This window comes from Rhinolophus sinicus, chromosome 12, assembly GCF_057876585.1.
Source record: "Rhinolophus sinicus isolate RSI-liver-muscle chromosome 12, RSI-T2T, whole genome shotgun sequence".
Lineage (NCBI taxonomy): Eukaryota > Metazoa > Chordata > Mammalia > Chiroptera > Rhinolophidae > Rhinolophus > Rhinolophus sinicus.
The window spans coordinates 54158868-54183012 of NC_142512.1; the positions used below are offsets into that span (position 1 = coordinate 54158868).

Below are 24145 nucleotides of genomic sequence, written 5' to 3' on the forward strand. Positions count from 1 at the left end.
TCCCCAATTCTCCCTCAACCTTCCCGACCCTTGAGCCCCATGATGTGAGCTAGCCTCCCTCCTTGAAGGGTCCTCTGCTCAGCCTTCAGCTCCTGGCCCAGAACTGGCCCTGCCTTCAACCCCCAACTCTGCCTTTCTGAAGTGCCCCAGGGCCTGAGTCGATCTGCATAAGAGAAGGGAATTGCTTCCTATCTTTGGGTTAAAGCTCTTCTTCTACTCAGCCCCTGGCAGCGGGGCGCCCTCTCCCCCCCCCCCCAGATCTCTACTTTTTGTTATTTCAGATGATTTCATCAGTGGGGGGAGCAGAGCCCCTGGTTGCCCCCAGCCTCCATCCACTGAGCTCTGGTGTGCATCTACTGACAGCCTACTGATAGGAGAGGGGGCTGGGGATGGGGAGACTCTGCTGCCCCCCCCCCTTAGGGGGACATCCCTGATAAGAGGAAATTCCACCCTGTGACAGATGGCCAGTTCCCACCCATCAGTGGGGGAGGATCTTTGTCTTTTTAACTTGATGAGCATTTGCCAAGAACTAACGGAATCTCTGTGGTTGGCCAGCCGCTTCGGATGCAGTGGGCGGCCTGGGCTGGGTTCTGGGTTTGCTTTGGGGTAGGGCTCTATGTGCTGGAAGGTTCCCTGGGGTGGGAGGAGCCTCCGGGGACACAGAGGCGAGAGGATGGTGGAAAAGGAAATACAAAAGTCAGTCCCCTGACATGGGAAGTAGAGGGCTCCTCCCGGGCCTTCTCTGAGATGTAAATTCTGTGAGCAGCCTTTTTGGAAGTGAAGGGGGATACTTGCAGGTTGGAGCCTGCTCTGCCCAGAGATTGAAGTCTCAATGGGCCCTGAGCCGATGAAGAACTTGCTGGAGGAGGAGGCAGCCTGCAAATGAAAGAACAGAAGAGGGCCTCTTCCAAAGGGGGGCAGCGGAGGGGCGGGGGAGTTGGACCGTGTCCAAATCTGACCTTCCCAACCCGGGCCAATTGAAACCGAGCTGGCAGAAACGAAGGCCTTCTTGAGATTCCTTCCCGGACAATGGAAGAGGGAGGCTTGTTTGAAAGGGTTTGGTGAGAGAAAGACTGGGGGAGCCTGGGCGGGCAGTGAATGGAGTTGGATCGCTGGTACTGCTGTGTCCCCTCCCTGGTCCTGCAAAGGGCACGGGGTCGTGGGACGTCTTGATTCGTATGCCTTTGCTCCCAGTCTCCCAGGCACAGAGACTATAAAATGGCAGTTTGATTTGGGGTCTGGAGGGTGGGGGTGGGGTAGGGAAGGCGCTTCAAGGCAGAGAGAAATGCAGAGAAATGCAGCCCTTTGCATTTGCAAATCCCGCTTTTCTCCAGAGAGGCCCATTGTTTTGTGCTGGGTTTCTAAGATTTCTAGCAGAGTTTCAGGCCAGAGGGCGAAGTCTCGGATTTCTGGCATCCCGGCTCTGCCGAGAAGCTTCCTGCCCCGACAAAGTGTGAAGTGTAATTTGATTTGGGAGTTACTTATCAAATTAGATGAGCCCAGTGCCGCTTTGAAAACGCAGCTCTTGATCCCACCCGCACGAATTTGCAAAATTCGGCCGTTTATATTCAGTGTTTCATCTTTAGAAGGAAACAGGAAGTTCCCCGGTGACATTTATGAGGAGTTGGTCGTGGCTGGCGGCTCGGGTAGGTTAACGGGAACACCAGGGGGAAAATCCTGCACTCGGAGCTCTGCAGAGGTGCTGCCTGCCTCCCCTGCCAGCCCCCGGCAGCTCGCTGGGCACAGCCTCCGTGCTCAGTGATGGAGACCAGCTGTTCACAGCCTCAGTCAGCTCTTTTCCTCTTTCCCCTGGCTTCGCCAACACATTTCCCACCTTTGGTAATTTTTAAACGTTCTCTCACCCTCTCTGGCCATGGAACTCTGAACTTCTGAGTTCCCATTAGACTAAATTATTTTTTTACATTGAGATCCGCGGACGTAGGGGTTCTTTGATGAACACTCCCGTTCCACTACATTGTCCAAATTTGTTTGTGGGTGTCTCTTCATGTGTATTTTTTAAGGGAGAGAATCCTTCTCTTTCAACAGCTTCTAAAAGAGATTGCTAAGACACACACACAAATCTCAAACCGTCATACCAGACTGGGTTCCTTACGTGGACGGGCCTACTTACTGTCTGGAAGTTTTGGATAATAAACATTTGAAGAAATGAACTTCATGATCCTATGTGCCACCACTGTTTTCATTCAGACTTAGCTCAGTTCTGTAGTGTCTTTTCTCTCTCTCTCTCTCTCTCTCTCTCTCTCTCTCTCTTTTTTACTATGTAGTAAGCGCTCAATAAATAATCATTGAATGAACCAATGTTGTGGTCCTGGTCCACTAGGACCCCAGGATCTTTTCCCACCATTGCTGTTTATAGCCGTTTCTTTAACATCTTTTTACAAGGCAGTTCCCTCTCCAAGGTCTACCTACCTCTGTCTTGGTGTGTCTGGTTTCCAGCCCCGATGCCTTCCTGTTCTCTTTCCTTCACCTGCATTTCCCAAATTGGTTAACAACAGCTTCTCCCTCCACGCAGCCACTTATACCAGAAGTAGGGACTGTGGATTTTGTTCCCTGAACCAGCCGGCCTCCTGGAGGTGGAGTTCTAGGATGAGTATGGGCAGGCTGATGTCTGCTCTGCATGGTCCATTGGGAGTTTGGCTGGGGCAGCTGGTGTGCTGGGCCTCTGGTGTGCCCGGCGTTGCCTGGGAGAGTGGAGGGCAACCCTGAGTGGGGTCCCTGGAATCCCAGACCCCACACTGGGCTTGGTCCCTGGTGTTGAAGAGCTTGGCTCTTCAACAGCCTTTTCTCAGAGGTTCTGGAGATTAAAATGCCAGTGCCCCTTGTTAGGCCCGGGGTTCACTGGATAGGAATCGTTTTTCAGCTGCCTGGGCCGGGTCCCCACCTGGCAGCTGCTGGGGAGAGCAACCGAGGGAGGGAGTGGCTGGGCCCGGCCCCAGAGTCCAGTACCTTCTGGGCTTTGGCTGGAGGGAACCTGTACTTCAGGCTCCCCATGGTGCCGTAGGGCCTGTGGAGCCACCCTGCCTGGCCTCACATCCCAGCTCTGCCCGTCGCTAGTGCTGCGACCATAACAAGTGACTGGAGTGGCGCCTGGCACACAGTGAGCCCCCGGTAAACACTGGCTTGTGGTTAGCAGCATTCCTTCCTTTGTTCACGCGTTCATTCAGCAGTTAGGCGTGGACGAGCCATGTGCCAGGCACTGCTGTTAACATGGCAGTTCAGGAGTGAGTGTGATGGACGAGGCATCTGGCTTTGTGAATCGGACGCGGTAAAAGGAAACCACACGCACCATTACTCAGCTGTCACTGTGGGCATGCCCGGAAGTGGGGTCCAGGCTCAGTGAGAGAGCAGTGAGGGCAAGCCGGCCCGGCTAGCAGGCTGGGCCTGCAGGACACGCCGGGAGGCAGGAGAGAAGGAAGCAGCAGCTCTGGTCACTCTGTGCCCCTGGCACTACCTCTGTCAGGGGCTCGCCCACTTTTGCAAGGAGCAGGGAGCCTTGGCTGTCTTTGGGAGCTCATGTCCTGGCCAGCTCAGACACTCTGGTGGGGCTGCAGATGTCCCTGCAGCCTGCATTGCAGTCTTCCCCATGGTCCCAGATGGTGGGCGCCCGCGCACGTGGGGATGGAGAGCAGCCCCGGACCTCTCCTGGGTGCGTTGTTGCTCTGGGAAGTCAGACTGTTGCTGGAACTACCTGGGCCAGGGGGGATGAAGAGAAGGAAGGGCTTGCCGAGGGCTGTCTGGAGATGCCTTTTCTCCAGGAGAGAGGCCTGGAGGCCGTGGGGCTGGAAGAGTACCTGGCGGTCAGGTGCTCCAGGAGCCCCCATACCTGGCCACTGATTGGGTCCTCCTAGATCTGCTTGGTCACTCTAGCTCCCAGTGTGAACCTGTCGGGTGGCCTTGTAAGTGTCCACAGACAGGTTGGCCCTGCTTTCTGCCTGGCCACTGTGAGCAGTGATTGAGCAGACATGTGTGGATGGCGGCATCAGTGTCCCCAGGCTTTAAGGGCCGGGCATGGGGAGGATTGGGGTAAGATAAGGGGAATGGCATTGGTTTTACCCCGAGAGCTTGACCTGGGAGTGTGGGTATGGCTGTGATTCAGTGTCACCTGACACCCCTCCCTGGCTTAGAGCAGAGTCAGGCAGTGGCCCAGGGGCCATTGCCACAGCAGAGCCACCTCTGTACTTGGCAGGTGAGGCTGATGTTTGCAAGGATGGGACTTCTGGGGACGTTCCGGGATACACACAAACACGGACAGGGTGGGCAGAGAAGAATGACCCTGGGTGTGGGTTTCCGAGTCAGGCCTTGGAAGCCTCCTGTGCCAGCCCTCTCCATGGCCACTCTGGAGCTGTGATGAAGTGTGAGCTCCCCAAGAGGTGTCCCCCCAATAGCTGGCTCCTTTCTGGGGCCTCCTCCCAGCCAGATAAGCATCCCACAGACCTGGTCCCAGCCCGCCACGAGGGAGATCTGATCCCGTCGTCCTTGGCAGGCCCTGGGGAGGGGGGAGAATTTAATTTGTCACTTGGCCAGGGCCAGCTGCCACCAGCCTGTGGATGGTGAGGGCTGTCCCACCAGGGAGTGGCAAATGGGCCAGGGCTCAAAATGGAGACCCGCAGAGAGAAATTGGCTGGTCTGCCACCCAGAACCGCCCTTGCTGGGAGATGGCGGGACGGCTTACGCGGGTGCTGCCCATCAGCACTGGGGCTCAAGGACCTCAGGCCCAAGGGTGGCATCTGGGCCTCGGCTGTTCTCCGGGTTCACGGCTCTCGTGGGCACAGTCGGGTTCTTTTCAGTCCAACTCCACTAGCCATGCCCTCCTTTCTTTCTTCACAGCTTTTTGAGGTACAATTCCCATACCTCGCAATTCACCCATTTAGCGTGTCCAGTTAATTCGGTGGCACTGTTTCACGGTACGTGCACATCTGTGCACCGTCGCCAGAAGGTGGGGACAGCTCAGGTATCCATGGACACGCGCATGGATACACAGTGTGGTCTGTACATGCAGTGGACTGTGGCTCTGCCTTCAGAAGGAAGGAAATCCTGACATTCTCTGCAACGTGGATGAACCGTGAAGCTATTGTGCTAAGTGAAATAAACCAGGCACAAACGGACCACTACTGTGGGATTCCACTTACGTGAGGTCTTAGAGGAGCCGTATTCAGAGACAGGAAGTAGAATAATCTGTGTGGAGGGAAGGGTAGGGGTCTTAGTGTTTGATGGTGCAGAGTTGTCTAGGGTGATGAAAACGTTCTGGAACTAGATCAGGGCGATGGTCACACACCACTGTGAATGTACTTAATAACACCGAATCCAACACTTAAACATGGGTAAAATAGTCACAATTTTATCTTATGTATCTGTTACCACAATAAAGAAAATAATTTGGAAGGAAGGGCATAGCCAGTGTGTAAGGTCACCCCCGCCTGGACGGTCACTTGGGCCAGCCTTCCACGAGGCGGTGATGTCACGCTGGGCCTCCGGAGCCTGGGGAGAGAATGGCTGACTCTGGGGGACAGGGGTGAGGCTGCCCCAGGGGCCCAGCCCCAGAGCCACCCTGGCACCCTCAGTGGAGGAGAATGAAGGAGTGGTGTGGCAGGTTGCTCCTCTCCAGATCCCCTTGTCCTGTCCCAAGGGCTTCCCAAAGCGGGATTCATAGCAGCCAGGAACAGTGAAAAGGCAGGCATTGCTGTGTGACCTTGGATGAGTCACCTTTTCTCAGAGGTTCTGGAGCATGAGAACCTCTGACTTCTCTGAGCGTGAGTTTCCACTCTCAAAATGGCGCCTCTCTTTGCTGTTTATTGACCGGGGTGTAGTGACCATGCATGTAAATGTGAAACCTCTTATTTTCCTGTTAAGAACTTCTCTTTCCTATTAATAGCATTTGATGAAGTTTGGGTGTGAAACAGGTCAGGTGATGGGGCCATGGGAAGACTGTGGCCCCAGCCGCAGGCAGGGAGGTCAGTGGGGAGGTGGATTGGACACAGGTCAGGAGGAGGTAGTGGACAGGGTCTGACCAGTATCGCGGAGGGACCGTGGGCCAGCCCAGGGCTTCAGCGCCCTTTCTGCCACCCCCACGGGGAGACTCCAGGACCCCATTCATTCCGTGAACATTAGAATCAAGTTCCCTACTTTATGGGACTCTGGAGATCCAGTGGGGGATCCACACACGTCATTGCCATCGTCACTGGAGCTCACGATCTGTGCAGGGGACACAGATATTAATCAAATGTCACAGACGTGAATGTGAAGTTACAGGGTTGATTAAATTCAGTGAAGCGCTCCTGTTGGCCTGACCGCTTCCAAAGGCATTTCAGAGAAAGTCACTCTGGGGACTCATTTTCCCGATTTGTAAAAGGAGTAGGTTGGACTAGATTTCTGTGCCGTCCGGTAGAGTTGCCATTTGCCACATGTGGCTATTTAAATTTAACTTAATTAAAATTAAATTAAAAAATTCAGTTGCTCAGTTGGACTAGCTGCACTCCAAGAGCCAAAAGTCACATATGAAAACAGTTGGTGGGTCCTCAAACAATGACAACTACTACGACCAGTGGAATTGCTGGGTCTCACGGAAATATCTGCACACCCACGTTCACGCAGCATTATTCACAAGAGCCAAGACACCAAGTTAACCCGAGCGTCCATCGACGGATGAATGGACAGACCAAGTACGCACTGTCCATCAGTGGAGTGACCATCAGCCTCAGGGAGGAAGGAAACTGACACCTGCTACAGCGTGGACAATCCTTGGGGGTTTGATGCTACGTGAAATAAGCCGGACATAGAAAGACGTGCTGTAGGATTCCACTTGTGTGAGGCATCTCGATAGTCAAATTCTTACAGACAGGAAGTAGGATGGTGGTTACCAGCGGTTGCGGGGAGGGGAGTAGAGAATTGTTTAATGGGGGCAGTTTCAGTTTTGCAACATGAAGAGTTCTGGAGACGTGTTGCACAACAATGTGAATGTACTTAATGCCACCGAACTGTACACTTCAAAATGGTTAGGATGGTAACGTTTATGTGACGGGCATTTTACCACAATTTTTAAGAAGTCCCACGTGGCTGCCATATTGCACAGTGCAGGCAGTTTTCCATCATAAAAGAAACCCTGTTGGATGGTGCTAAGTAGATGTCCCTTACAGCTGGAGAACCCGGGGGTCCTGCAACCAGGCGCTGGTGACTTTTCATGGAAAGAAGGGTTCACCAAAAGTGTATCTGGACAAATTTGCCTGCGGGGCTTCTGCTTTTCCACATGTGGGTCCTGAAGGCAGACCCTAAAGCTTGCCCTGGCCTGGTAGAGGGAAGAGCTCTTGTGTCACGGCCTGCAGCCACCGTGGTGATTGGGGTAGGCAGAGTGGAGGTTGCCAGAGGAGGGGAGGCAGGACCCGACTCTCACCTGTACAAAAGGCCCTTCCCTCAGGCGAGGAGGGGAGGGAGAGGGGAGGACGGACTTGATGTTTTTATTATTTCTCAATCAGGGCCCTGGTGGGCAGGATGTTTGCTTTGGTTCCAGTTTCTATAATGGATGTTGGTGGTTGTAGAAGACGCTAGCTGGAGCGGCTGCTCCGGGCCCGTGCAGAGGAAGTGAGAGGGGTTCAGGGTCCGACCATCCGTCTCCCCACCCACTGCTTGGGAGGGGGTGTGGGATGGAGGGGGTGAGGGGGTGGGGTAGAGAATGGCTCCCAGACCCACAGACAGATGGAAGCAATTTTCAGTCACGTGGGGCAGGGCTGAACTGCTGCCCCATAAGGCACGGCCCGGCCGTGTCTGTCTCCAGGAAGCAGCCCCAAAGCCACATGTGGGCCCAGATGCAGCTCTTGTCTTTGTTTATTTAAAGATGCTCGGGGCCCAGGGAGAGGATTTCTGAGGGGGGGATACAGGGAGGGGGCCAGGAGTGATGAGTGGCGGTCTCCTCGTCCCGCATGGCAGCTGGGTCCCCCTGGGTCCTTCGCCTTTCCCTGGGTGGGGGTGGGCAGTGCAGACCGTGGCCTCTAGTAGCGGCCTGTTACTATTAGGAAGAACGGGGGACCCCTTGGCACTCCCTGGCATTTTTATGCGTTTTATGATTTTCTTGTTCTCTCAACTCGCTGTGGTCAGAATTCTTGGGAAACAGGGAAGTGAGTGACTGACTCGGGAGGATAAACCACCCACATTCTGATTTCTTGAATTTGTCAGCCCACAGTCCTGGTCACCTTCAGGCCTGGGTGTGGGGGGGAGGGTGCTGGCTGATCTCAGCTCGCTTGGTGATCCTGTAAAACAGGATGACAGGACACCGGCATGGGAGCCGCTGGGCCCACTGGGGCCGGGGATTCCCCCAGGAAGTGGAAATGCAGTTTACTGAAAACTCAGCAGGGACCTCTGCCTTGGCAGCCATGTCCTGGGCTTCCTGGGGGTGGGGCAGGAGTGGGTGGTTGGGGGTGTGTGCTTGGGGGGCTGCTTGCTCACACTGGCAATGGGGCACTGGGGATGATGCCCAGGGAACCAACGAGCCCCTCCATGAGGGTCGACAGGACGGGCCCGAGGGGCGCGTCAGGACACACTGTGTGGTCACCCTGCGTGCTCCGGGCACAGCAGGACAGACCTGTGACCCTCCTGGGAGGTAGGATGGAGCTGAACGTTCTCAGTGGGCAGGGGCTGGGAAGACCCTAGACCCACTGGGACACAGGAAGGTGGACCAGAGAAGCAGCAGAGTCCGTCCCCACGGGGCAGCTGGGAGGCTGGCTGAGGAAATGTGTGGTGTGTCTGGGGACGCAATGCGGCCACCGGTGTGCTCCACCCAGACCAGGGGTGAGGAGGGGAGAACCCGCACTGTCTGGACACCTGACCAGCCCACTGGATGGGCCCCCGTGGGTGCCTTCTGGGCACGTGCCCCCCCACCCCCCAAGCCTCTGACCTGGGCATATAGGCTCAAGGGCAGGCAGGGGAGGGGCTGGAGAAAGGAGGAGACCGCAGAAGCTTGAGTTATTTCAGAGAGCCTCGGCCCCACCTACCTGACTGCCTGCTGACCTGAGAGCAGAACCTCATCCTGGCCTGTGGGCATGGGGCACGCAGGTGCCAGGCAGTCAGAGAAGACGGCTGCCTGGGTCCAGTCCGGAACCCTCTCCTACCTGCCCCCCAGGACAGCTGAGCTGGGAGGAGCATGGCTCTGCACTCACTCAGGCACTCCGGCCTCCAAAGAGCCTGCCGGGCACTCCCCCTGCCCAGGGCTGTCGGCAGGCCCCTGGGATTGAGCACACCTCACCCAGGAGCGGCAGGATGGAATTAGTGCGGACCTTCCTCTGTCCTGGCCCAGGCTGTTTGACCCTGAGGGGCCCTGAGGCCTTCGCGCCACAGCTGGTGTTGGGACCTTGAAGCAGTGAAGGAGACGGAGAGGGCCCACCTGGATACCTGGACACTGCCCTCCTCTGAGCAGCTCTCTAGGGCGAAGCTCACATGTCGGGGGGTGAAACGGGGTGTCCACGGGTCAACCCTGCCGCGGAGTCCACAGAGGGGCAAGCTGGTGGAGAGGGAGATTCAAAAGCAGAGGAGACAGGTCTGAGAGTCTGGGGTGGGGCTCAGTGGGCCAGGCCGAGTGGCTGCCGGACAGTCAATGCCTTTCATAGGGCACTGTGGCAAGGGGCGTCAGCTCTGGGGTGTTCTTCAGGGATCTCTTGGGCAACCGAGCCTCAGTTTCCCCATCCAAGAAATGGGGCTGATGGCCAGAGCCACCTAAGGATGGTGATGCTTGGTGGATGTCTGCATATGACCCCTGTCCCTGCTAACGCCTCTGCTCTTCTTTCCGCAGCCACTGAGGCAGCTCCCGGCTGCGTTGGCGATATGGCCGACACCCCCAGAGACGCTGGGCTCAAGCAGGTGCCCGCACCGCGGAACGAGAAGGCCCCCGCGGACTTGGGCTACGTGGGCATCGACTCCATCCTGGAGCAGATGCGGAGGAAGGCCATGAAGCAGGGCTTTGAGTTCAACATCATGGTGGTCGGTGAGTCCCGCCCCCACCCCGAGACAGACCCCTCGGTCCACGCCGAGCTCTGGGCTCAGTCTTCTCTCCTGTAAGGTGGGGGTGGCAGACCTGGCCTGCAGGATGGGTTGTGAGTGGCATTGCGTGTGCATCTGTGGGCCTGCCTGGAGGGTCCCAGCTCCAGCTAGCACCTCAGAGGGGCTGCTGCCCCTCCATTCAGGACCCCTGAGAGCTCGGGAAGGGCAGGTGCTCAGAAAACCGCAGCTCTCTGACCAGTGGCCTCTACCCTCTGCTTTTAGCTTCTGCTGAAATGTTCCCCTCGCTACTGCTCGAGATCTGGCCCTCTAGCCCTGCGTGGGGCTGGGCCCCAGGCCCAGCAGGCCTAGCTGGAGACCTCCTGGCAGCCCCAGGAGAGCTGGATGGTCACCGGGGAGGTTATTGATTAGCCCAGCCCAGGCAGGGTTGGGGGAGCAGCCTCTTGTCCCAGAAACCCCTCAGGTCCCATTCAGTACTCAGTAACCCTGTGATGGGGGCGCCCTGCTTTACAGGTGGAAGTGAGACCCAGAGAGGGTGTGCTCAGGTCGTGGTTCACGAGGCCAGAGAGATGGGAGCCTGGTTCCTCCTCCCACCCTCCCATTGCAGTGCCCCCACCAGAGAGACGCAGCTGGGGTGGAAGGGCGCCTGTGGGGGGTCCACAGGCCCAGGGTGCAATCCCAGCTTTGCCCCCTCTGAGCTGCCTGCTGACTTTCCCAGGGCTTCTCCCAGCCTCGGTTTGCTCATCCATAAAATGGGATAATCCAGACTCCAAAGAGCCTGTGGGGCAAATGTGATGGCATGTTCTGTCCTTGGCATGGTCACGCGTGCTTGAGAAGTTACAGAAGCAGTAGTGATGTGACGGTGGTGATGGTGATAAAAATAATAGTAATAATGGGATAAACTTTAAAATATCCCAGTGACATCTAGATGGAAGGGGCTGTGGCTGGAACATTTGACATAGTTTCTGGCCTGAGCCTGGTTGGACACAAGACAGGTAGGCAGGGTGGGGGTGGGAGGCCAGTCCCTGGCTGTTAAACAGGGGCCAGGGATTCCTGAGACCAGCCTCCTGGGAGCCCATGCTTTCCTTGACAGGTTATCAAAGTTGGAAAATCAGTCTAACTGAATTTTTAGAAATGTGTTGGTTAGTCTGGCCTAGGGCAGCTCAGCGCAGGGAAGGGGCTCCGAGTCTGCCGTTGTGTGCACAGTGCTGAGGCGTGCCTAGCGCATAGTAGGCACCTTATAAGTGTCCACAGCCATTCCCACTGTTAACCCCAAGGTGAAAGGTCATGGCTAGGGTTCTGGAGCAGGGCTGCTGGGCTTTGAACCCCATTCTGGGCTCAGTGCCTCAGTTTCCCCATCTGTCAAGTGGGATAATGAGGGCACCTGGTTGCGAGGTGAAACTGCCGCATTAGGATGGTGACTGGCGCACAGTGAGTGCTGTGTGGGCGGGACCTACTGGTTAGCAGCTGAGAGGCACAGCCTACATTCACGACGATTTAGAGCAGGAGGGGACCTTCCGGTCACAGCTGGGTCTAGGTCCCCTCCCATGTTGTGCCCTCTTTCCTCCTGCTGTAGGACGGGACTTGGGGTGAGGTGAGAGTTGGGCACACAGCAAGGCCAGGAGTGCTTGAGGCTCACAGGGTGCCTGGGAGCCACGCAGGGGGCACGGCTTCATACCCGGGGCGCATTCACTGGCTAGTCTGCCCCTCAGCTGCAGGGTCTGTTGATGTGGGCACCAGCCAGTGGCTGTCGCTGCCCCTGGCAGCAAGGCACAGCTGCCCACCATCTGGGGGCTCTGATCAGGCCTCCTGCGCAAGGAAAAACTGACCCAGTGACCTTCCACTGTTTGGCGGTCACTCAGCCACATGCTGCGTATGCTGAGTGTGCCAGCACTTCAGCTTAGATGACCCAACCTAGATGAGCCCTGAAGGTCGTGAGCCTGACCCCTGGGTCTTTGGACCAGAAGCCTGCAGTGTGAGCAGTTTGGCTGTGGTGAGACCATAGCTGGTTCGAAGACCTCCCTCCATGGGGGATGCAGACCGACCCTCCAGGATCCTGGGGTGGAGGGTCCAGGCAGAGCTTTTCCTTCGAAACTCATGTGGATCCTGGTACCTCCAACAGCTAAGACTGGACCTGTACAGGAGGAGCCACCCCCTCACCCTGCCTCCCCCACCCTGCTCTGCGTCTCAGCTCCTCTGGGCGGTTTGACAACCCCTGTGGTTGGGAGGCATGCGGTTCAGGTCCTGCTGTGGGAGCTCGACCCCTACCCAGCTCCCCTGACCCAGAGCCGCCCACGGAGGGGTGCTGGGTGGGGGTGATCCCAGGCACCACTGAGTCGCAGGCCCGCGAGCCGCCCGACGGGAGCCCCCCGACCCCTGCCGACAGCCCGTTCTCTCCCCAGGGCAGAGTGGCCTAGGGAAATCCACCCTGATCAACACCCTCTTCAAATCCAAAATCAGCCGGAAGTCGGTGCAGCAGCCCACCTCGGAGGAGCGTATCCCCAAGACCATTGAGATCAAGTCCATCACACACGGTGAGCGCTGGCCGGGGCCGGGGTAGGGTTGCCAAGTCAGGGCCCCAGGTCCCCTGAGCTGGGGACTCGAGGTGGCACCTCTGGGCACCTTAAGTCTAGGTCCGGGGTGCTCTCCTGGACCCCTGTGGGCCCAGTCAGGCTGAACCCCTGGAGACAACGTTTTCCACCAGAAATCACAGGTGGGGTCCACCCATGATGCATGTTACCAGCCCTGGCTGGACTTTTGCTGCTCGAGGCCCTCATCTCCCTGGCGTAACCTGGGATGCCATCGCCGGTCACCCTGGGTGCCTCGAGTGGGTCTTGCTGGGGCAGGTTTGGCCAGGCAGCCTGCGGGCTCCTTGTAGCAGGCAGGGCCCTCTCCCAGTGTGTCGGGGACCTGGGCCTTCCCCTGAGCTCGGTGGGTGCTGTGACCCTGCAGATATCGAGGAGAAGGGTGTCCGTATGAAGCTGACTGTCATCGACACGCCGGGCTTCGGGGACCACATCAACAATGAGAACTGGTGAGGGTTAGGGACTCTGGGGTCCGGGCGGGCATGGGGGCCACCCTCCAGATGGAAGAGCACTAAAAGGGTGCTGGGGCTCCCTGGGCCCCACCCAGAGTCAGAGCTGTGCGGGTTCCATGGCCCCTGGGGGTGCTGGGGTCTGTCTCCTAGCCTGATCTGCTGCTAAACCCAGAGGGGGTCCCAAATTCTGGACCACAGCAGTGTAACCCTGGGAGCCTTACCTGCCCCCACCCACCCCTGAGGTCAAAGGCCTGAGATAAGGCTATGGTGCCGGCTCAAACAGTCACACACCCCAGTATGTGTCCTGGAAGCCTGGGTGTCGGGCCGGAACTTGGGAATTATCTCCGAGCTGACCCTGAGCTTGGACCGGAGGGCGTCCCACGTGCAGTCTAACCGGCCTCTCTGCACAGCTGGCAGCCCATCATGAAGTTCATCAACGACCAGTACGAGAAGTACCTGCAGGAGGAGGTCAACATCAACCGGAAGAAGCGTATCCCCGACACACGCGTGCACTGCTGCCTGTACTTCATCCCGGCCACCGGCCACTCGTACGTCCAGCGCACGGCCACGCCCTGGGGCTGGGCACAGAGGCCGGGTGGGGGGCGCGGTCGGCTGCCACCACTTGTGCGCGTCCGTCTGGTCTCACCCTGGCGTCACACCGCTAATCGTCCGTCGTCCCCCCCCGCCGCCCCCCCCACACCCACCTTCAGCCTGTGTGGTAGTGGAGGCCAGGCGGGCTGGGATGCCCCAGAACCTGGGGCCTGTGTTTTGGGCCCTCCCTCTGCTCCATCCGGGTGGGGGCGGCGACCCTCCCTTACTCCTGTCTCCCCAGCCACACTCTTATCCACATTGTTCCGTTCCAGGCTCAGGCCCCTGGACATCGAGTTCATGAAGCGCCTAAGCAAAGTGGTCAACATCGTCCCCGTCATCGCCAAGGCCGACACGCTGACTCTGGAGGAGAGGGTCTACTTCAAACAGCGGGTAGGGCCCCACCTCCGCCTGCCCCGACCCCCACCCCTGGGGGGAGAGAGACCAGTGAGGGACTCTCGGACACAACATGCCAGGTTTTTATTAGAAGAGAAAGTTGGAAAGGGGTGATCTCTGCAGAGGGGACAGGTGGCTGCTGCTTCCTTCCCTGCTGTGGTCCCACTGATGGCTGTGTGGGAGGCGTGACTGAACACTTGGGCGACCTTAGGCTGCTTCTTCCTATCCAGGCCACAGGCCAGAACCACCTGAGAACTTGAAAACCCGAGGTGCTGGGCCCCAGCAGAGCTCTGCCCCAGTGAGCGGGAGCTAGGAGGCCCCACACCTCATGCCCACAGCCTGCGCCCTGGGGCCTGGGACTGCCTGGCATGCCACGGGGAGGACAGTCCCCTTACAGTGGGTGTGTCTGCCTGAGGGAAAAGGAAGCAGCCCCCATGCTGCCCACGGGCGTGGGTCTGTGCTCAGGGCAGCCATGACGGCTGTTCACAGGGACATGATCGATTGAACATGTGTGTGAGGCAGGTATCACTGCAAAGGGTGGTGACGGTTTAACGCGAGTGGGTGCACTTTACAGGCATTTGGAGCCATAGTGAGAGGGTTCCTAGGTAGAGCTCTGGGGGTGAGGACTCGGCAACCCTGAGTTTACTTCCTTGGGGGTGCGATGAGCTGGACCTCGAGGAAAGACAGGGAGATGCTTGGGACAGTGACCCGAGTCCCTCAGGCCGCTGCAGGTCTCCTGGCAGACGGGTCTGCAGCGCCCCTCCACTCAGGACTACAAGAACTGCAGAGATCAAGGTCAGCAGCCCCTCAGAGCCTGCCCTTGACCCCGAGCCTGGGGCTGCTGACATTGTGCTGGTCACGGTGAGGCAGATCCCGCTGGGCTGTTGCAGCATGCCGTGCGGACGGTGCCCACATCTCCCGCCCTCACCCCCAGATCACTGCAGACCTGCTGTCCAACGGCATCGACGTTTACCCACAGAAGGAATTTGACGAGGACGCAGAGGACCGGCTGGTGAACGAGAAGTTCCGGGTGAGTCAATCGGCAAGGACACTGTTCTGGGGGCCCCTCAGTTCCTGCTGGGGGCTAAGGGAAACCGGTGGGATGGCCTGGCGCCGTGAGAACATGCTGTCTGGGCTGGGCGGGGTGGGAGCCCGTGTCCACATGGCTCTCGGGCCAAGGGTCTTGGTTCTGGGGCCCCGGGCTCAGGGCAGCTCCTCCCAGGGAGCCCAGGTCACGCAACGTGTGACCCATGCCGCCTGCCCCGCCCCCAGGAGATGATCCCGTTCGCCGTGGTGGGCAGTGACCATGAGTACCAAGTGAACGGGAAGAGGATCCTTGGCAGGAAAACCAAGTGGGGCACCATCGAAGGTAATGATGGCGCTGACGTCCGGGGCTGCGGGCAGAGCAGCCGAGTAAAGCTGCCGCTGCTGACAGAGCTGGGTGCCAGGGCCTGAGCTGGCTGTTCTTAGACCTCGTTGCGCCGCCCCACCCAGCCAGCAGGGTCGTGTTGGGGAACCATCCAGGGCCCACAGCCATGAGCAGATGGCACCTGGTCTCTCACGGGTGGAAATGCCCAGCGAGGAGGGAGCTACCACGGGCTCTGCCAAGCTCTGGGTCTGGGGGCTGGAGTTTCACAGGCATGCTGTGTGACCCTGGTCAGATCGCCCCACCTCTGTGGGCCGAGGAAAGGGCTAAGCAATAGCTCTGTCCAGTCTGAGAACCAGATGGCCCTCACCCTGCAGAAATTCCCAAGACCCACATATCTCAGTGTCCTGAGGCTACCTTAACAAAACCGAAATTTATTCTCTTGGAGGCAGGAAGTCCAAAATCAAGGTGTGAGCAGGGTCGGTTCCTTCTGGAGGCTGAGGGAGGAGCTGTTCTAGGCCTGTCTCCTTGGTGGCTGCCAGCAGGGCTTGGTCTCCTTGGCTTGTAGACGCATCCCCCCACTGCTTTGCTGTCGGCCTTCTCTGTGTGTGTCTGTCATTTCCTCTTATAAGGACACTTGGCATTTCTTTAGGCCACATCCTAAATCCAGGACGACTTACCTAAATTACATCTTCAAAAACTTTTTCCAAGTAAGACCCCAGTCACAAGTACCAAGGGTTGGGCATTGGACATGGTTTTAGGGACACAATTCTACCCACTACAGGTAACAACCTAAGTGGGATGGACCTGGGCATTTCATTACTCTTCCCCTCTCTGTTCCTTCCTCCCTCTTTAAAACAGAGGAGAGGAAAACGACAGATTAAAACGGGCCACTTTGTTCCCTGTTCACTTGGCTGAAAGGCCCAGTAGAGAAGGAAGCAGAGTAAACACATTTGAGTCCAGCTGCGTCCCCCCACCCCCCAGGTCTGTGAAATTGGGCAAGTGCCTTAATCCTGCAGGGCCTCAGTTTTCACCATCCATGAAGTGGGTACTATGGGTCAAGATGTCAGTAAGATGAATGTCCAAAGACCATGGGAGCTTTTGGGGCAGAATGCTCTAATGAAAACTTCCAGGAATTTGATCATGCCCCAGGCCAGCTCAATTTACGTGGATTATCATTCAGTCCTAGGAGCTTCCTGTGGCTGTGTCTGTACCCTCCTTGCAGAGGCAGAAAACCTGCCCAGGCTCTGGAATCCATGAGCCCACCCTGCACTGGATTCAAACCTAGAGGAGGGTGGCGGGAATGCCAGCCTTTCTCGGGTGCCCACATGGGTGCTAGCGATTGGGTGCAGGGTGGGTGTTTTTCTAAACTAGCCACTGTCTGGGTGTTTTCCGTGTCTGCACTGCAGGCTGGGTTGCCCTCTACACCACCCCCCCCCTCACCCCCTCACTTCCCCCACCCCCATCAAGGGAGGTGTCCTTGGACCCATCCCCCCTCACCTCCGTGCCCCACCTAGGCAGTCTAAATCAGGCTTTACCCTGGGCTCGCGCCTTGGCCCCTAGCCTCTTCCTGAGACCTTCCTCTGTTTAAGAACCTTTTTATGAAGGAATGTTTTGGAGAGAAGTTTCGGATAAACTGAGACCTGAGAACGTGGAGGACAGCCCGGTGATTGACACACCTCTGCTGTCCCCTAGTGGCCACCTCCGGCCCTGCAGGCAGTCGGTAATGGAAATTGTTGGAAGACAGCAAACTGCTTTTCTGTTTTGCTTCCACGTTATTATGTCCCTGATCCTGTCGCTTTAAGTGACCTGTGCGATGTTGTGGCACCACCAACGTCCTGTTGAGGGTCATTAAACGAAGCAGCGCCATAGAACTGGAAAGACAGTGGCGAGGTGGCAATTCCCACGTGCTACTGTGTTTCCCTGAAAATAAGACCTTCGTCTTATTGTCGCAATAAGACCTTGCGTCTTTTGGAGCAAAAATTAATATAAGACCCAGTATTATATTATATTATGTTGTATTATATTATACCTGGTCTTATATCATAGTAAAATAAGACCAGGTCTTAACATTAATTTTTGCTCCAAAAGACGCATTAGAGCTGGTTGTCCGGCGAGGTCTTATTTTCGGGGAAACACAGCAGCCGTCTTTTATGAGAACCCTGGAGGAAATGTCTGCCCCATCCTAGAAACAGTGGGCTGTGTGCTTGTCCTTGGCAAGCGTGTTGGGTGCTTTTGCCTCACGCTACGTCCTTGCATGTCCCCCTCCCCATCCCATTTCTTTGTTTTCCTCCCACCATCCTGAGGTATTTTATCCATCCTTGGAAACTGCCAGAAGTGTTTTCAAGAGGAAGGTGGGTGTGATAAGGCACACAGTTAACTCATTTAATCCTCTCCTTTCCCTGAGAGGTGGGCGCCAATATTCTCCCCATGTTCCAGATGAAGAAACTGAGGGTCAGAGAGGCCAGGAAGCAGAAGTCGCACTCTTCTTCAGAGCTCTGGTCTTTCCACCAGCTCTTACTGCTTCTCCTAATTGGATAAAAAGCATGAGAGTCAGTAGCAGAAGGTTCTAGAGTGGGCACTGCCCTGTGGGGGTGGGGGGTGCGAGAGGAGGCAGAGCCCAGGCAAGAGGCAACTGAAACACCACCAGGAGCGCCCGAGGGCCCGGCATGGTGGAGGCTCCTGGGCTTTTTCCAGCCACAGCCCTGCCTGCCAGCCCTGCCTGCCAGCCCGTGCAGTGAAAACCAGACCCTTAACTTGGGAAAGGCCGCGCTGTTACATGATAGGGCAGCCTGGGCTGTGGGGCCAGGCATGTATGTGGGGTCCGGCCCTGCTCCGGCCTCACGGCTGTGGAACCTGGACAGACGGGTCAAATTATGGTGCAGAGGGGCACCCGCTACTTTGTCATTCGACTTTGCCCGCCTCCCTCCCTCCGGCTTGGCGATACAGCTCTCCAACCCATTCAGAGACCGGCTGTTACATAATAATTATATACACACCCGCTTGGCAGTGTGTTCACTTGTAAGTTATGAAGCACAGCAATTAAATGAACCCTGAGACTGCCACCAGCTTCAGCCCCAAGCCATGACTGGCGTGTTCGAGGGTGCCTGTGGGTCCTGGGCTCCCTCTCTGCTCTATCTGCGTCCCCAGAACTAACTGCTGTCCTGTAGGCAGTGCCCATTGCTTCTTTGGGGTGTTGTGTGATGTGTAGCTATCCCCAGGCAGCGCAGGGTTCCATGTTGCCGGTTCTTTAACTTGATGTAAACAGTAACCCACAGTCTGGTCCGTGTGGCCCTGTGTGTGCCCTGAGCACATTAGGACACAGGTTCTCTTGAACCCTCTCACTTCAATTCCTGCCTCGTTCCACTCCTGACTCGCTCCCTTCCTCAGGTCTCCCTCGGGACATTCTCCTCTTCCCAGGAGACCTCCCTGGTCCCCCGGGCCCCACCACCCCCGTCTTCCTTACCACAGCTCTCCCCTGCTGTTGTCTCGGCCGAGTTACTGTGCCATCTCCCCACTCTTCCAGAATGTTCTTAGAACCTTCTGGAGAACAGGAATTGAGCCAGACCTGTCACTACAGTGTCCACAGCACCGGTGCCTTCGAGGTGCCATGTTCCCTGGGAGCTGTGACTTCCCCTCTCTCCCCTGCCCACCCACCTGGGGCTCCTCTTGGCACCAGAACTACTGGGGGGAGAGGCTTCGAGTGACACTAAAGCCCCTTCTGTCTCTTCTCAGTTGAGAACACCACACACTGTGAGTTTGCTTACCTGCGGGACCTCCTCATCAGGTGAGATGGGTTGATGCTTGGGGTGGGGCTGACAGCATAGGTCCCCCCCCCAGAGGAGCCTAAATCAGGCGTGTGGGTGGTGGGTGAGTGGGCAGAGGTCCTGGGCAGCAGCTGGCATGTCCTACCCTCCTCTGGGAGGACCTCACAAGTCCATTTTCTAAAACACCTTCTTGGGAATAAAGCAGGACGTGAAAATTCTTCTTAGATGTGTGAGGTCACCTGGATGGGGAGGGCGGAGTTCTGGTCACTGGCCTGAGCCTGTTAGATTCAGGGCCCCAGGGGGTCGCACGTGCTAGACATTGTGTGGGGGGGGTCCCCAGCTCCAGTTCCAGCATCCTCTGCCCTCACCCTCGGACCTGGCTGAGGCTTCCTGTTTTCCTTGAGCCCAGCCAAGGAGTAGCCCTTCCTCAGCCTATTAAAGAGGGAGCCAGGGAGGGTTTGCCTGGTCCTGGGCAGGTGAATGGACCGGGGGGGGGGGGGGGGGGTGACTCCCGCCCTGGTACCCGAGCTCCCAGCTCCTCAGCCAGCTGGCGGGTGGAAGTTAGAGATGAAGGGAAGAGGAGGGACAGCTTGGGGGGATGCGTTCGAGAGCCTGGCTGAGGAAGGGCTCCCCCTCCAGACCCTTCTGCCCCCCTTTTCCACTGGCGAGCCTGAGCCAGGACTGGCAGGGTGACCAGTGCGCTGCCCGAGGCTGTGGTCACCCACTGCCCCTTGCATGCCAGCACTCCTGGCCACCAGCCTGGCACTTGTAGACTGGAGCAAGGACACGCCTGCCCCTTCTGAGTGTGCACCCAGCCCCCGTCCCTGGACTGGCCACAGGCTTGACGCAGAGAAAGGGGCACGTTAGAACCCGTGTCTGGGAGGGCCTGGGGTTGCCGTGGAGACCACCCCACCCTGTGCCCAGGCCTGGGAGTGGGGAGGGTGGTGGTGGGAGTCCTGGGCCTGGCGGAGCTTCCGCGCCCGCCTGCCGCGCCCGTCCTGCCGCGGCCACCCCTCGACACGCCTGTGCCCCCCTAGGACGCACATGCAGAACATCAAGGACATTACCAGCACCATCCACTTCGAAGCCTACCGGGTGAAGCGCCTGCACGAAAGCAACAGCGCCGTGCCCAACGGCGTGGACGACAAGGAGCCGGCCGCCCAGGAGATGTAGACGCCACCAGGACCCGGCCCCCGACTTTCCGTCCCCCCAGCCCACCCACTCGCCCCATTTTATTTTATATAATTCTCTCCGTCTGTCGTTGTTCTCCGCCCCTTTCCGTGCTGCCGAGTAACAAAGATAACGACTGCCCCACCCCCCATTAGTGGCCGCAGACAGCAGGGCCTGGAGGGGAGGCTGCTCTCCGGCCGTCCCCGAGGTCCTGGAGAAGCTGGACCACGGCTGGGAGGGGTGGGAGCAGACCCACTGAGTCAGTGCTGACCGACTCCACGCCCAGCCCGGGGCCAGAGGAGCGGCTCCTGCTCCTGGTTCCCCCGCCGCTGTCTCAGTCCCTGGAGCCTGGTGGGTTATGCCCGGGGGAGCATGGAGCCAGCCTGGCAGACCTGGAGCCCCTTCCTGCCCCCACCGCCCCACGTGGTGTGGGCCGTAACTCAGAGAGCCCCCCCTTGAGTCCCCCAAGGGGAGAATAGTTAATTCCAGGAGACGCCAGTTGCTTAGATGCCAAGGCCCATTGGCTGCTGCCGCCCACCCGCCTGCGAGCCTGTCCTGGAGCAGAAAGTGCCTTTATCTCAGCCATGCACGCGAGCCCACAGACTCCCCAGCTGTCCCCTCAGATGGGAAATGAGGACAGGTTGGAAAAGGAGGGGTGTCTTCGTCTCTCCATCGTCCCCATCTCACTGTGATTTGATTGAGGATTCAAAGGAAAAGATGCACCCCCACCCCACTTTCTGGTTTTCGGGAAAGTCTGAGCAAGTGAGTCTGGAGGAGCTGAGGGAGATGTGATGGCAGGTGCCTGAAGGGGGGAGGGGTGGCCGTGTGGACTGTGCCGGGGTGTTCTGAGTGGTCTTGGTGTCTGCCTGCCCCCGCCCCGTGTGACTGGGGAAGCGTGTGTGTGTGTGTGTGTGTGTGTGTGTGTGTGTGTGTGTGTGTGTGTGTCTGTGTCTGTTTAGACACCCAGCCAGCCACCCCAGATGCACACTCAGCCCTCCTGGCTCCGCCCTTGCCGGCTCTGTAACCTGGGGAGGTGGGAGGCCTGGTGAGCCTGACTTTCTGTTGCCCTAAATGTGCCTGGGTCCCTGCACCCCAGGGCCCATTGTAAAGATGCCTAAAGATGGAGGGGTCAGGAGTCGGGTTGCATGGCCCACAGCTGGCTACTGAGCGGGATTTCATATCAGCACCACAGCCCAGCTGGTCTGCTCCTTCGCCCTCTGCCTCTGCTAGGAGACCAGCAGGGACCATCCGAGCTGGGCACAGCAGACCGCAGGTGCTTCCCCCTTCCTCCGGGGAGGGGGGGGTCTGGATCAGGTCAACGAGGTTGCACAGAGGTGAGGTGGTCTGTAGATCCCAGGTGTGCTTCTTTCTTGTAGCCAATGAGAAGAGCAGTGGGAGAAATGGGGTACAAACAGACTTGGGGCTGTAGATGTGTGCTGGTGTGTGTCATCACGTGGCGTGTGTGCTCCCTCCCCATCTATGAGAGGAAGGACCCCTTAGCAAAACAGTTTACTTGCCGACTTGCCATGGTTTTGCCAAAACCATGATTTTGAAGGACCTGTCCCCCTCCAGCGTCAGGCCAGGACGTGGGGCAGCCTTCTGGGTGGGGTGCACCCCGCCAGCCTCCGTGCCCTTGGGGGCTCTGCAGCGTCCGGCCCCAGGACGCCTTCGCTTTCCTTCTCTGTAGCCAGATTTTGAAAAATTGTTAGTTTCACTGGGATCTTTTCCGCAGTGGCCTTTTGCTATGTGCCTCCTGAGAAATTCGTCTCTTTTTGTATAAATAACAAAGTGTTGAAAATGTATTTCCTGAAATAAATGTTCCAAATGCAAACCTGGAAGGCTCGGGAGTGGGGGTTCTTCCTCTTCTGACCCCAGAGGCAGAGATAAGAGTAAATACAGGGTCACAGTGATGCTGGGAGTTGTTCGATCTTCATGGGGGAAAAGAGGTTTCAGGGACTTCAGAAGAATGTAAGTATCTGTGCGGATGATTGAAAAGTGAATAGCAAATCTTAATTTATTCAGTAAAGGAGGCTTTGAAAGGCTTCCACAGGGAGAAGCTGGGCGCTGTTTCTGTTAGTGTATGCTTGCAAATGAGTTTTTCTTCTTACAATTTAAATCCATTGGGTTGAACCCTATGAACTGGTCAGTGTTGGATAATTGCATGCCAATTCAACGTATTCCAAGAGAACTTGGCCCCAAGTAGACTGGAATTCCAGAGGCAGCCCTGTGAGCTTTTCTGTGCACCCAGAGCTTGGTGGCTCTGAGCACTGGCGTGGGCTTCAGGACTTACCAAGGGGCTGCAGAGGCCAGTGTCCAGTGTTTGCCATCCCTGCTCTGGGCTGCAGGCTGCAGGGTTTAAACAAGCCAGAAAAATAAAACCTGACAGGCAGCCTTTGGCTTTTTCAGACTCTGCCTTGTGTGGGGCGAGGACCCACAGCCGGCCAGCAGGCGCACTCCACCTGGGGCGGAAGAGGGAAATCGGGGTGCCTTTTGAATCTTAACGGATGTCCCCTCTCTCATTTTAAAACATGAGTTTTTAACGACAGAAGTAGTTCGGACAATGTGGAAAATGCCAGGAAAAAAATTCACAAAGAGATGAAAACCCCCGCGCCTCCTCACCCAAAACCAATGGGGCAGGGGCTCATTATCAGTCTCACGATGGCCCCTATGTGTTGCTTCTGTTCCTCTTGATTTGGTTTTGGGACACAGGGTTTGAGGGTGCTGGTGGGAGGAGGATGGAGTGTGGAAGGGAGGGTGGGATCGATGCAGAGTCCTGGACGGGACCCCAGTGTGTGCAGCTGAGGGATTTGGAGGCAAGGCACCCCGTGTCTCAGGCCCCACCCTACACGCACCTCCCTTCCCTCCCCCCTCCCTTCTCTCCCCCCTCCTCCCACCTCCATGGAAGGGGAGTGGGGAGAGGTGTCCTGGGCCGTGGGATCCCGGATTGCCTGCCAGGCAGGACCAGGCGCATTTCCTGCGCGGGAACAAGAACACGTTCCAGATGTGTGCGTGGCCCCAGGGGGCTGTTCTGGGAACCAGAACCAGCTGTGTGGGGGTGCTGGCCCGATGTTTGAGTTGGGTCAGTCACTAATGAAAATGTCACTTGTGAGGAGCCCAAAAGGCCCCAGGGAGGCTGCCGTCCATGCAGACCCCACCCCACTCCTACTGCTGGGAGGGACCTTTTCCTGAAAGTAAAGTGATGCAGTTTTTCTTCTGATGATATTAGCTATCCCTGCTCACTGCAGAAAGGTTGAAAAACAGAGAAAGGCAAAAACAACACCGCTAACAGCAGCAACCAACGGGAACCCCGGGCTGCCAGCCCAGCTGCTAATGTCTGCAGTGAGAGGAACGTTTGCAAACGCATCTGCACACTTATTTTTGTTTTTCCAAAATTAAGCTTGGATTGTGCGTATCCTTTTGTAACCTGCATTTTCGCGTCTGCCAGTCAATTTTCCACGCTGTTAGGTGTTTTTGGAAAACAGGACTTTGATTGCTGTACGACCCTCCATCATATACACTTGTCTTACTAAGTGATGATTTCTAACTGTTTGCCCTTGTCAGTGGGCCGCACCCGGAGGCCCACGGGGTCTCTGAGTCCCCCATCTTCCCCCCAGAGGAGAGAAGTGCCTGGTTGCAGGAAGCACCTGGGAACTGCAGAAACCCACATTGGGAGGGTCTGTGCGCCCCAGGACTGCTGCCCCCCCCTTTCCTTCCAGGCGTCAGTCTCTGCGTTTTGGCTTATGGATGGGAAAGCATCCTAATGAGGTCTTGCAGACCCTCAGAGCTCAGGGGTCAAGGCACAAGGTCATTGCTTGACTG

At 57.2% G+C, this 24145-nt stretch overlaps 1 protein-coding gene across 11 annotated transcripts in view; it reads left to right on the top strand.

Annotated features, from left to right (window-relative positions):
* SEPTIN9 (septin 9) overlaps nucleotides 1–22164 on the top strand; it is a 156649-nt gene extending 134485 nt beyond the window's left edge. For all 11 annotated transcript variants that reach the window (XM_019735492.3, XM_019735493.3, XM_019735497.3 and 8 more), the window contains 9 exons: nucleotides 9797–9988; nucleotides 12405–12536; nucleotides 12955–13036; nucleotides 13450–13587; nucleotides 13903–14020; nucleotides 14958–15053; nucleotides 15296–15392; nucleotides 19125–19176; nucleotides 20194–22164. In XM_019735492.3, the coding sequence (XP_019591051.3) occupies nucleotides 9797–9988; nucleotides 12405–12536; nucleotides 12955–13036; nucleotides 13450–13587; nucleotides 13903–14020; nucleotides 14958–15053; nucleotides 15296–15392; nucleotides 19125–19176; nucleotides 20194–20329 (1043 nt within the window). In that variant the 3' untranslated portion in view covers nucleotides 20330–22164. The remainder of the gene's footprint in view (nucleotides 1–9796; nucleotides 9989–12404; nucleotides 12537–12954; nucleotides 13037–13449; nucleotides 13588–13902; nucleotides 14021–14957; nucleotides 15054–15295; nucleotides 15393–19124; nucleotides 19177–20193) is intronic.
* The last annotated feature ends 1981 nt before the right edge of the window (nucleotides 22165–24145 follow it).